This window comes from Falco cherrug, chromosome 2 (assembly GCF_023634085.1).
Source record: "Falco cherrug isolate bFalChe1 chromosome 2, bFalChe1.pri, whole genome shotgun sequence".
Taxonomy (NCBI): Eukaryota; Metazoa; Chordata; class Aves; order Falconiformes; family Falconidae; genus Falco; species Falco cherrug.
In genome coordinates, this window is record NC_073698.1 from 15,235,694 (window position 1) to 15,248,942 (window position 13,249).

Sequence of the window (13,249 nt, forward strand, 5' to 3'; positions counted from 1 at the left end):
TCTAACACACTCTCAAAGGAATTTTTCCATCAGTGTCCATTTAAATTGGACACGGATTGTAACGCATCTTCAGTGGAAAGGCTTTCCATACTATATATCATCCAAAACAGATACACCGGTAGCACCCAAATCCAGACAGTGCATTATAAATGGATGCAGGGGAGGCTGCGTGACTGCTTAAAAAACCTCATGAAACATAACAAGTATTAGAATTGTCTTGACAAGCCAACACAGTTCACTTTGGCTTCTACAAAACTGGTGATGATTGTTTAAATCTCTAGCATTCATGTTTCAGTGACTTTTAGCTATTAATTTTTAATCATCAAAAATAAAACTGCCTTTGAGGTAACTGGAACCAACCTACAGCTTGAACTTAGTTTAGCTCTGAATCAATGGGAAATGAGGATCCTCTGAATCTGCCTACTACGGCAACAACCAAATGAAGAATAGTTTGATTCATTGTTTCTAAAATACAATTTCTACAAGGCAACTCTTGCTCAACCATTGTAATTTAATTTACTTTGCATTTAACACAGTATTTATCTGTCTTAACTACAATTGTCAAAACATGCAATCTTGCAGCCGCTCCATTCTAACTCAGCTTTAAAATCACATATCGCTCAAGTATTATTTAAGCACGCCAGTAATTTATACTCATGCTTCATCTTTGCCAGACAGGAATCTACATGCAGATGATACAGGAGTTAATAAAAGGCCATTACAAGATTCCAGGGACTGACCTTACTGCAAGGAGCAATCCAGTAAGCCATTGAAAGGAATGGCAGTCCTACTGCAACAGCAAGAACAACCAGAAACTTCACCGCCATGGTTTGCTGCCGTAAACCTGATAAATTCTCATACCAGATCGAGAGAAGTTGTTGCTGGCAGTTTGGATGTGCTACAAACTGTAACAAAGAAAAGGAGCACAAAAATAATATTGGTATCAGAATATCTTTTATTAAAATAACTGTGATATGAAACTCATTAACAAAGTTGGAATAGCAACAACTCAGCTTACATTAAAAGGAGCATTAACAAGGGTATAAGAAAATGGTTTTTGATGAGCATAATCTCCCATCATGCAGGCATGTTATCAGCAACAATAGATTTTTTAACGTAAAAAACCCTCTTATTTTATTGACACTGTGCCATCACAAATTATTATTTTCCATCCAAGGGTAATTAAAACACAAACTTTATTTGGGCAAACTCTACTTGTTTCCAACATTTATAATTTTCATGCTGCTACTTCAGAAATTCCAAAACTTTAGGTCTTTGTGTTCTGCAAAGGATGCTACATAGTCTTTAGTTATGAAACAAAGAATATGCCATACCATCACATGCTAACATGGAAAATACCATTTTTTTTTCAGCTGGCATAAGAAAATAGCTGTTACTGATGCAGGAAATCAGCTAAGGACTATTTATAACTTGGTTCTGGAATCTTTTGGACAAACTCCTCAAAACTGAGAAGTTTGGCCTATAACCCTCTTTTCTCTCAAAACCTCTGGAGAGTATAAGAAGCATCTCACAAAGGTAGATATTAATAAAGAGTGGATTCTTGTGCACTGTAAATTTAGAAGTCTAGACCTAGAAATACAAATAAAAATTTAACTGAATCTAGGTAGTCTTTTTATAGAATGCTCCTCTATATTTAAAGGATGACTGGCTGAAGGTGCAAGAAATGCCTTTATTCAGGTAGGAGGAAGTGTTGAAAGAAAGTTCACATTCAAGGAGGGATTAAGATTCAGATACTATGAAGGACAAGGTCAACATGGCACCACCTCTTCAAAAGTTGGTTTAGCTTTCCTTAGTGACTGTAGCTTGCCAAGTGTTTTGCAGGTTTGTGTTCATATACTGGTAGGTGCTTTTCAGTCAAAATGGTTTTCTTCTTTTCTTCCCTTCGTGAACACATACATACTCCTCACATATAAATGTTTTAGGTGTCCCCCAGAGATGTGAACTCAATTTCTGTAAAAAATCTGCAACTCTTCCCTGATAAATTAGATCTGTATGTATTAGACCTGTACATTCAGTCCAGACAGGATTTTTAAGAGTCCTGATTTTCTATTATTTTTTTTTTGCTGTTGTTGTTAAAATAAGGTTTATTTATTTATTTAGCTAGTTAGTTATATGTTTATTTTCCCAGTGTTGATCTGATCCATTTCATTATGTAGGAAAAGATTTATCAAAGCTCTTGCTGCTCTGTCACCCTACTTTAGGGTAATCTGCTTGGGAAATATAGTACTGAGTTGTACCTTCTTGATCTTCGGTTGTACAAACTTCACCACACAAATCATTTCTTCCTGGTTTACAAACACATCACCCAGAACTTTACAACTTACATTATCCAAGAGAAGTTTTCTGGGTCTTGGTGCAGCTACTAACTCAACTGGTTTTGCTGAGCCCTTTTCAGATGCAGACCAGAGCATTAGGTAGTAGAAATGAAAGCATGCCAAAGAAGGGACAATAACTTCCGTATCTGACACTACCTGGAGCCTGCTGTTCTTCTCAGCTGAGAACCACAGTACTATTACTCCTAGATTGCGTCTCTGATCCTCTATACAGACAAATACATATTTTCTGTAAGACACGCGATTTCACTGTTTTCTCAACTTTCTGAGTAAGACAAAACAGCTTGACAAAAATGTGTATCAGCATTTGTTATCACGCAGTGCACGGGACTGCTGTGCTATCCTCTGGGTTTTATTAAATTTTATGCTTTTCCAGGCTGCAGAAGTAATGCAAATTTCTTCCATCTTTTTTTTTTTTTTTTAAATAGATTAAAACTAAACCCAAGTAAATAGCTACACATTTTGCATATAGCTACACATTTTTTAGAGCCATTTGCTCTCATACTCACTGTAACCAGTATACATGTTTCTTGTTTATACTGCAAGCTATCTGGGGCAAGGATTCTTTTGTTTGTAAAATACACTCTACAGGAAGGGCCCAAATGTTCATTTAAGTGTCATAGGCTACTAAAACATAAACATTTAATAACAGCACAATTTGATACCACTAGCATGACATGTATGATCAACATAATGGCTTACTTTTTTAACTTCATACTTAATGGCGAGTTTTAAGCGGCTAAGGCTGGGGCGACCATGTTCTCCATTATTATGGCTCATCTCTACGTCACCATTCAAAATAGCTTCCACTTCTTCTGTATTTCTGCACAAATCAAGGAGTCCAACTACAAAATCCTTGCATTGCATAGACAATTTCTTGTAATCATTCTAGAAAAGAAAAGGAGAAAGAAGATAACTTGCTGTTTATACCTAACATGAGATAAGTAGTTCTACATCCCAGCTACCTGTCTATGAGCATCAATAGCTTGTTTGCATCTTGTTATGTATTTTTTTTCTGGTAGATTAACAGCACTTCGTTATCAGGCATGTGCTTCCCCTAAATATTCGAAGACTAGGATTTGTCTCACATTATTAATTTTTACACCTGAATTACTTCTACAGACTTGCTTTAGAGCCAATTGGAAGTAAAAAAAACACTTTAAGAAATATTGTATGTCATATTTTAATGTCTATTTCAAGTTGAGATGAATAGCATGGGAAATTTCTCTATTCACTGACTGTCACAGAGGTCTAGATAACTAGCTCAGATGTAGAACATCACACTGTAGAGATCTCAGTTGGACAAGACGAGTATCCTACAGAGAACACACCTAAACAACTTCCCAACTTTCTTGAGAATTACGTAAATATATTGAATTTTCTTAGGCTTGAATTAGTCTTGTAAATCTTATCTTTCTCATTTTTCAACATCTCTTTTAGCTTGCAAACATTAATTTGATTGCTCTTGTCCAGCAACAGCGTCAGCAATGCTACAGATAGTCTGGTGATATCACATCCCTAACTTCAACTCAGTGCTCTCTAGCTCGCATATCTCATGACAGACTTTGCTGTGTGAGCCATAATGTTGCTCTACAGCTTCAAGTTCAGTTGTTTCAGCTACCAAATACCCTTCTCAGCCACTGTTTTCCAAAAGGCGTTAAGTCAAAACAGCAAAATATATTTTGATCACTACAATCCAGTTTGTTAAGCACTCCTTACTTGCAGCTGTGTTTGGGTCTTAAAAGATGAACATAGCTAGACAGGTAGGAAGTTAGATGGATATAAATATAGATACATATCTAAAGCTAAAAAATGTGTACATATAAATTGCCCCTGGCCTAGATCTTACAAGAGATTTATTCATACATGTGTCAACATGATCTCTGCTAATTTTAACAACTTAAAAAAATGAAATTACTGTAGAATTTTTCCCAAACAAAAGAATGAAAAAAATTCCCAACCACCCCACACCATACAGGACTGCTCATGTAGTCTCTATTTCATGTTACAGTGACACATTTCCCCCTCTTCTGGTCTGTTCTTCACAGCATTCCCCCTTCTCCCACTCTTAGTCTCTGTTTAGTCCCTTCTTTTTAATTACTTCCTTCATACTAACTGCCATCTAATGCACAGGCTGGAAAAGAAACCATTATTTTTAGTATACGTAATACCCTAATTTATTTGTTGAGGGTGTACTTTATGCATGTTTGTGGTTTATCACCCACAATATCAGTTTATTACTTGGTTATATTAAAGGATGGCATTCAAGTTTTACATTTCATTTTACTTCGATGGATGCAAACACTCACAGACAAATAGTTATAGCAGCTGTTGTATGCCTACATAAAACTGCTAGTGATTTATCTTTTTAATAATATAGTGTAAGCAAGAGAGCTCAGATCTGTCATAAAAGAGAAAAGAACTTTAATGTAATTTCTCTATAAAGACAACAGAGGCTAAATACTAAAACTATTTCATGACATGCTGTTTATTTTATCATTTGTTTTCCCTCTCAGAAGAGTAACAAGAGAGATTAACCAAAATCCTAACTTCTTGACCCTACAGAAAGACATTTTTTGAGAGTAATGTATGACCTTCTGTTTGGCTTTCATTTTTGTAGCAGCAGTTCTGTATTCAGTTGTTATAATGCATAAATGTCTTCTTCAAAATGAAAGGAAAAGTAGCCATTTGCGATTCACAAAGGGAAAACATAGAGCCAACCTATCCACCCTTGCACAACTACACACCATGAACTGTTCCAAACTGATATCTGACCCTTGAACATCAAATGAAAGGAGTATTTTTCAATAAATTGAGGAACAAAATCATCTGGCCTTCATAAATAACTAGTACAAAATATTGTAATAGATTTGTAGTATATTGGTATGAGCATATTTTCTGGTAGGACATATGTATATACATGCACACTCACAGTTTTCATCAGTATTTTCCAGCTCTGGTGACTGAAACGTGACATGGATTTTTCAAAAGAGTGTGTGAGAAGACCATCACTCCATGGTGGAATCCAATGGCTTAGGGTAGTCTCAAAGCAAAAACTCATATACAATAATTTACTCTAATGAAGAACATGCTTTTTTCTGAGCGTAGTCCTGTTTACCAAAATGAATACTGAATGGGCACTTTTAAAAATAACCAGCTACCCTCATTCATATTTTGCAAAATTATCCCTTCTGAATTTAGGTTTGTACACAGTATCACAGTATATATCATCACCCAGTAAATTCATCCATAAACTCCATCATTTTATTTTCTCATTTGCAAATGCAGTAAAGCAGCTTCCCCTCCTTTGAAACACGGCCACAGCTGTCATCAGTGGTGGTAGCTGAAATGTCCTCAGCAGTCAGGTTACAGCAAACGAGCTTTGGGGAACTGAACAGAGCCCAGCATCACCACCTCCCTGCCAGCCATGGCACCGGATGGTTGTAAGACAGCAGAGTCAGCTGAAGGCAACGCATGTCCCTGCTCCAGTTTGCAGTTTGCTGTCTTGAGATGTATGAAGATTTTATCCTTTTGGGGAAGGTTATGGAGGACAGATGGGATGATAATGTCTTAAACTGCTACAGGAAGATTTGTCAGCATCTGAACAAAAGGCAAGTAGCTCTAGCCAGGCAACTTTTTTTCTAAGAAATCAAAAGTGTTAACTTGCAGAGACTACTGCACAGGCTGCCTTTTGCCCCTGGTCTTCTTGGTCCACTTAAATACGTAGCAACAGCAGAAGTGATTAATACACTCTTCTCGCTGAAGACATCTCGGTGTCTCTCTGTCACACATGGAAGTTCCCCCTCCCCCACAGTCTCACATGTCTCTTACCATTGAGCCAAGGGAACATGGTCATTTGTTTTGGCTTAAGTTATTTTTGAAAATTGTCAAAGGCACATAGATAACTCCATGATTTCTCCTTTACTGCAAAATGTAAAACTTAATGAACTAAAAAAACAGTCCTGGGAGACCTGAGAAGGTAGCTAGCAATTAAATTACAGTTGGAGGCTCTAAAAAGAATCAGCCCTTAATTCTGCAACAAAGCGTGCGTGTCATTTATTTTACTTATGTGGCAATGTTGGTTCAGGGCTCCTGAGCAGTTTAGGAAAAACCCAATTTTGCCAAATTTTGCCACACCAAGGATGAGGGGGCAGCATAGGCTGCTCCCACTCTTCAAAAGGAAGGTGATGATTTGGGGTGAGCTGTGGGGGATGAGGAACCAGGGGAACAAGATGCTGGTGACAGAGGAATGGCAGGAGGGGTGGGGTGATAGTGGCTGCTGCTGAGAGGGGTCACCTGTCTTTTGTGGTGGGAGTAGCCACAGACTGTCTTGGTGTCCCAGGTAAGGCAGCAAGCAGGCCATAGTCACTGAAAACCTCAGCTGACCATGATTTGCCTTACCTCTGACCACATAAGCGGGAGAGCAGAAGGGCATCACCACAGCCACTTCTCCCCAAAGAAAGGGGCTTTCTCCACGCAGCCTCCTGTGACCAGTCACAGGCTCCTGCTCCCCCCAGACTGTGCCTGGGATGAAAATGCTCTCAGGACACAGGCTGACACTGAACCCCACAGATGAGATGGAGCAGTGCTCCAGACCACATCCTGGCCCTGCTTAGTGAACCAAAAGCACGGATACTGCTGTATGAGGATTTAGGATTTCAGAGTGCCTTTTGAATGTAAGTGGGACCTAAATGTTAGATTTAGGCATCTTAGTAGGTGGATAAACACATTATTCCTTTTACAGAGTTGGTCCTTACTCCTTTAGTGCCTCATTTCTTTCTTCTAAAAGGTGATGCCTTTTCTTTAAGAGAGCTGACAGTATCTGTGATGAAGGCTGGGATCTGATCTCTGTAATGGCAGTCGTATAAATGAAAACTAACAGAAAATCAGACTTTGAGATGATAAATTGGATTTTACTTCTCATCAGAAAAGCAAACTCAGATGACCTTATTAGGGGTATTAATCTACAGCAAACAGTAACATATCTATGTTTAATTTAAAAATACATTTTCCACACCATCCCATTAAACAATAAAACAGTCTGTTACCATTATAGCTGCAGTGGACTTTGTACTAAACGCAAATCTTATCCATTTTGAAAAGCACTAGGCCACAGCTGTCCCTCTCAAAACTCCAGGCCACATCTCTGCAGGAAAACATTTGTCAAATATCATCTACATCCTTATGGACATAGTAGAGATATTAGCTCTAAGGTGGGCAAATTATTTAGATGACAGAAAATATGAGAACAATCCCCCAAAATAAAAATATTCTGTATAACATCAAACCTTGTAAAAGCTACACACTTATCCATGTCATAAAAAGGTAAATTAAATGGCATTCAGAGAAGATCTCAGAATTACTCAGGAAGCCTGAATTTGCTATTTGCTTGGTATATGCTCCTACACTGTGCTTGACACATCTGTCCAGTTAGTCTTCCTTCACAAGTCATCTTCTACTTTTTTCTGGTTTTGCTCCTAATAAAGAATGATCCCCCAAAACACTTGTAAAAACAATACCTGCAATGAAATGCAGCAGGCACGTAATACTAGATGCTGCTGCTGCAGAGGTTTGCAGCAAAGAAAGGAGTTTATTCCAGAGAATAGTGGTTTCCACTGATTATGGCATTTCCTATTCCGTGCAAATCACAGCTTCATGGTCACTGTTATCTCTGACATTAACTGATGGTGAAGACAGGAGAGGGAGGTCATTTTTAAGATAGTCACAGAAAAACCAGCATCACAGTTGAGCATTAGCCCTTTCCATTGCCTCTGAGGAAGACATGGGAATTATCTGTGCCACTGGCACACACTAGGGAGCTGCTCTTCAATAATACCCCATTGTCACTATACAACAGGTGACTTTTAAAACAGTGTATTATCAGAAAGTTCAATTTTCATTTAGCTAAGGTTTGAAACACTTTAAATGGCACAGACAAACCCTAGGTGGAGCTAAAGCTTTGCCATGTCCAGCTAATCTATGCACTAACAACATACTTGTTTTGATTACACTAACACGTGTAACACATTTTTACAAAACCCACATCTTTATGCAGGGACTACACTGTCAAGATAATTGTGGCAAACTCCTGAAATAAAGTAAGGGTAATAATTTTTAAATACATTGCTGCTAAATACAGGGATATGAGCTTGCAGGAGCACAAACAAGCCCAGATTCAGTGAAGATGTCAGCATCCATTTCCCACAAATTGTACACACAACCTTTGTACTGCCTGCACTGAACCTAAGCCAGGTATTTCTCAGTCAATCCCCAGACTGTCCAAATACTGTAAATGTTATCACTTATTGATAGGGTAAATGTTAACTCTCATTAGTGCATGTATTAATGTACTCCACGGTCTTTGATATTTATCCAGAACCACCACTTGATTTTAGTACCTACAAAAATGTTCCCAAAAAACCTTATGTTGGCAGCTTCCTGCTCCTTATGAAACGTGATGCAGTGGCTTTGCATGGGAAAGTTTTGGTAGCAGGGGAGCTACAGGGGCGGCTTCTGTGTGAAGGAAGGTGCCAGTAGCTTCACCCATGTCCAGGCGGCTCTAAGATGGACCCACTGCTGGCCAAGGCCGAGCCCACCAGCAACGGCGGTAGCACCTCTGGGATAGCATATTAAGAAGGAAAAAAAACATCTGCACCGGTGAGAGAGAGAAGTGAGAATATGTGAGAGCAACAATTCTGCAGACACCCAGGTCAGCGCAGAAGGAGGTGGAGGAGGTGCTCCAGGTGCTGGAACAGAGAATCCCCTTGAAATCTGTGATGAAGACCGTGGTGAGGCAGGTTGTCCTCCTGCAGCACATGAAGGTTAACAGTGGAGCAGACAGCCACCTGCAGCCCATGGAGGACCCTATGCCAGAACAAGTGGATGCCCAAAGGAGGCTGTGACCTGAAGGAAGTCTGTGCTGAAGCAGGTTTGCTGGCAGGACTTGTGGACCCATGAAGAGAGAAGCACACACTGAAACAAGTTTACTGGCAGGACTCGTGACCCCACAGAGGACCCACACTGGAGCAGTTTGTTCCAGAAGGACTGCAGCCTGTGGGAAGGCCTCATGTCGGAGAAGTTCAAGAAGAACTGTCTCCCATGGGAGGGACCCCACGCTGGAGCAGGGGAAGAGTGTGAAGAGGAAGGAGCAGCAGAGACAATGTGGGATGAACTGACCACAACCTCCATGCCCCGATCCCCTGTGCTGCTCAGCAGGAGGACATAGAGAAACTGGGAATCAAAAGCCCAAGAAGAAGGGAGGGGTGGGGGGAAGGGTTTTTTTTCTGATTTTCATGGTAATAAATTAAACTAATTTTCCCCAAACTAAGCCTGTTTTGCTTGTGACATAATTTCTGAGTGATGTCCCCATCCTAATCTTGACCCACAAGCCTTTTGTTATATTGTCTTTTCCCTGTCTGCTTGAGGAGGGCAGTGACAGAGTGGCTTTGGTGGGCACCTGGCATTCAGCCAGGGTCAAACCACCACAGGGAGAGTTAAATTTCCATGTTGCCTTGTGTTCCTGCTTGTCATTGTTTCTATTCACCTTCACTCTACTCAAGAACACATACATCCCCAGCAGAGCTTGGCTGATAAACAGCAAGCAATATGGAGCTGCTCTGTCTCTTGTCAAGCCTCCTGATTTTGCTGATGGACAGTACCTCAAAAACTCTGTTGCAATTCTTTATACAGTACTATGCTGGAAGTGGAGCTCTAATGTTAGAAAAGGCAACTGAGACAAGAGGAGCTACAAAACCAAGTCACTCTGGGAGGAGCTCATGGCACTTCAGGGCAGCCTGCAGAAGCTTGTGATCTGAACCAGCCCACCCCTTCTCATCCCTGTGCTCCATTCCCTGCTCTAGTGGCATCAGGAACAAATACTGCACTACCAGTTCATCTCATGGATTGTGTACTGCAGCATACATTTGAAGGACACTTCTTGCTGATGATGCAGATTATGATTTTATTTATCTTTATAATAATCTTAGCTTGTGTCGCTCCAACTGTGGTAAACGGAGCTACAGAGTCCCTACAAATCAGATATGCTATTTATCTCAACATAGCTGTGAACTTAACAGGCTGCATTGATGGTGTATGAAAAATGTTTTTCTGTTCTGTTCTAATTTTACTCCCCTTTGAGTTAATCAAGTCCTTTTGTTCACATCTTCAGCAGCTGCTAAAGAGAAAGAAAAAACAGTATGTGGTTTAAATACTCTTCTCTGAATTTTACATGAAAGTAGTGGATGAAATCACAGTCCACTGAGGTCCTAGTAGAAAACTAGGGAATACATGGGGAAAACATTCATTCTCTGCTTTAAGCTGAAATGCTCTTCCCAGAATTTCATCTTATTGATAAAAAGTAAAAATTATCCTCTGCTCCTATGCCAGCTGTTTAGCTGCTTTTTCTAAGATCCTTTTGCACATTCCTGCTCCTTTTCCCTCTCCAAGAAATATTTCAGCTTCTTACAACAGATTGGTGCCACAAAGATACACCTATGAGCAGAAGTCAAGAGTAATTGCTTCAGAACTGCAGCATCTCAGCTGAGGCTGGCTGAGCAGAGACGGGTTCATGGCCTTGCGAACTATGCCACTGCTAAGAAAATTAACATTAAATAATGGTCATGGCAACTTCAAACTCTTCCTAACACAATGTTGGAAATTATTCTATTACTGCTTTGGAGGGGTTTGATCTCCTGTTAGTGAAGTCTATCTGTCTTGCTCTGTCGCAGTAGTATCATATACCAGCACCTGCTTTCAACAGGGTCCCATAAGGTAAACCCTGTCCAAGGGACTTTAGCTAATCTAAGTCATAATTAACACTGCCAATGTTTGCACAAGGCCTGAGTTTGCATTTACTGAGAGAAAAAAGCTTACATTCTGACTGTCTTAACACAAATAAACTGTGGTAAATAATTTTGTAGGTTGTGCACTATGGCACCTACATAACAACAACAAAATAAAAATAAAAAAAAAAACAAAAAACCCAAAAAAAACCCAAAGAACACCCACACTTCAAGAATCTAAGTGATCTAAGTGGCCTGGAATCTCTGAGTCTCAACTATTTTTTTTTTTTTTTCAAAATCATGCATTTTTGAAACATTAACATTCTATAGAACACGGAAAAAGTCTTAAACTTCACGGAGTTGACATATTAATAAGTACAAGTAAATAAAAACCATTAAGAGATTAGTAGAAATATCAGAGAACCGCAGCATATTAAGAAAGGAAGAGGAGGACGTTATTTAGAGTCCCTTTTGTCAATAAGTGCAAAACATTGCAAGGAGTGCGGAAGTTTTCAGTCCAACTATGAGAAAATGAGAATGCATGAGGGTTTAATAGAATTGTGCAATTTGTTTTGCATGACCATTCCTCCTTTCCCTGTCCTAAGCCAGCTTCACCCCTAGGTCTGAAGGGCCTCCTTTACTATCCTACCTGATAGGAAGTGGAAGATGAGTTCACTGGCACATTCTACATAAGCAGCCTGAATTACAATCAGCATAGAGCAATTAGACATTCCCAAAGATTTAAATCTTCCATTCATTAAACAGCTACATATTTGCCCATGTTATCCTGCTCATTTATGAAGATGATGCTGATCTTCTACTGCTTAGCGAATGGGAGAAAGACCTTTGACTGAACTTTGCAATTCTGTGTCTGTCAGAATCGTTATCCCTCTACTCACCTTAAACTCTTTTTCAATGTTGGCAAGCACAGCCAGCTCATTGCTGAGCTCTAAGGCAGTCATTACAGGGTCTTCACTGGACAAAGACAGATAAGCAGGGCTGGCCAGACCTTTGTAGGCATTGATTCTGGATCTAGAGTGGCTGAAAGAGTCATGCTTTTGTTTCTGACTGCATTCACTGCACTTGCAGAAATAGTCATGGGGCCTATCAATACGAGCTCCTTTTCTCAGCAGAGTGTGGACAATCTCATACTCATGGCAGTGAGCGGCCAAAATGATCGGTGTAACGTCATGGGAAAACCGAGTGCCATCTTCATCGTATGCATAGAAGTCATCGTGCTGGAGCTCTGACTGGCTGGGACTCAATGCAAGCCTCTTGCCTTCAGCAAATGCGGGATGGTTTAGAATGGCTTCCACTATCCGAACATAACCTTTGCTAATAGCCAAAAGCAAGGCATCCCCAACCCGAGACAGGTTCTCTTTCTTCAGCAGAAGTTCTGTGATTTCCAGGTGCTCATTGGCAACTGCCAGCTGCAAGGCGTTCTGCCCCATATAGTCTACACAGTTCACATTGAGGGAGGGACATTCTTCCAGCATTTTGCGAATCACTGGAATATTTCCATATTCTGCTGCATCCAAAAAGCGCTCCTCCTCAAGAGAAAGACTTGTTGAGTGGTCATTAAACATATATGCTGGCCCTCGACTGGCCTGCCTCCTCCCCTTCTCCCGAAGAATGGTCTGTCGTCGTAGTGCTAGTCTGTTCTCGTTGCCTCGGCTGTGTGAAAATAGAGAAATTATTCGTTCTGGTTTATGCGAGGGCATACCCACTTAAAATAAAAGATTAATAAAAGTATTTTAACAATGTATCTGCTGCATATTTTTAAAGCAGAAGGGAGACCAGAAACCCTGACGTTGACACCCTGTGTAACCACTGTCACTACAAAGCCCTAGAATCAGTAGCCAGTTACATTTTACTTCAACAAGAAGAAAAAGCCCTAGTCAATCAGCATTTAAGACTACACTTTTTTCCCTACTTTGTCCTCCACAGCTTCTGCATAATTTTTAGTGAAGTTGGACTGTGCTTCATGTTACACAGGTAGAATAATGGCTTTGAAGGTATGGTTCCTTCTCAGGTTTACACAGAAACCCCTCTCTGCTTTTCCAGCGCTCTTTTATCTCAACTTATCATCATCATTTGGTATGTCACACATCCCTC

General features: G+C 40.0%; 1 protein-coding gene across 2 annotated transcripts in view; it reads right to left on the reverse strand.

Annotated features, from left to right (window-relative positions):
• TRPC6 (transient receptor potential cation channel subfamily C member 6) overlaps positions 1 to 13,249 on the reverse strand; it is a 100,019-nt gene that overhangs the window by 26,375 nt on the left and 60,395 nt on the right. For both annotated transcript variants that reach the window (XM_055703161.1, XM_055703160.1), the window contains exons 2-4: positions 12,034 to 12,808; positions 3,057 to 3,242; positions 741 to 905 (exon numbers count right to left, since the gene is read on the reverse strand). In XM_055703161.1, the coding sequence (XP_055559136.1) occupies positions 741 to 905; positions 3,057 to 3,242; positions 12,034 to 12,720 (1,038 nt within the window). In that variant the 5' untranslated portion in view covers positions 12,721 to 12,808. The remainder of the gene's footprint in view (positions 1 to 740; positions 906 to 3,056; positions 3,243 to 12,033; positions 12,809 to 13,249) is intronic.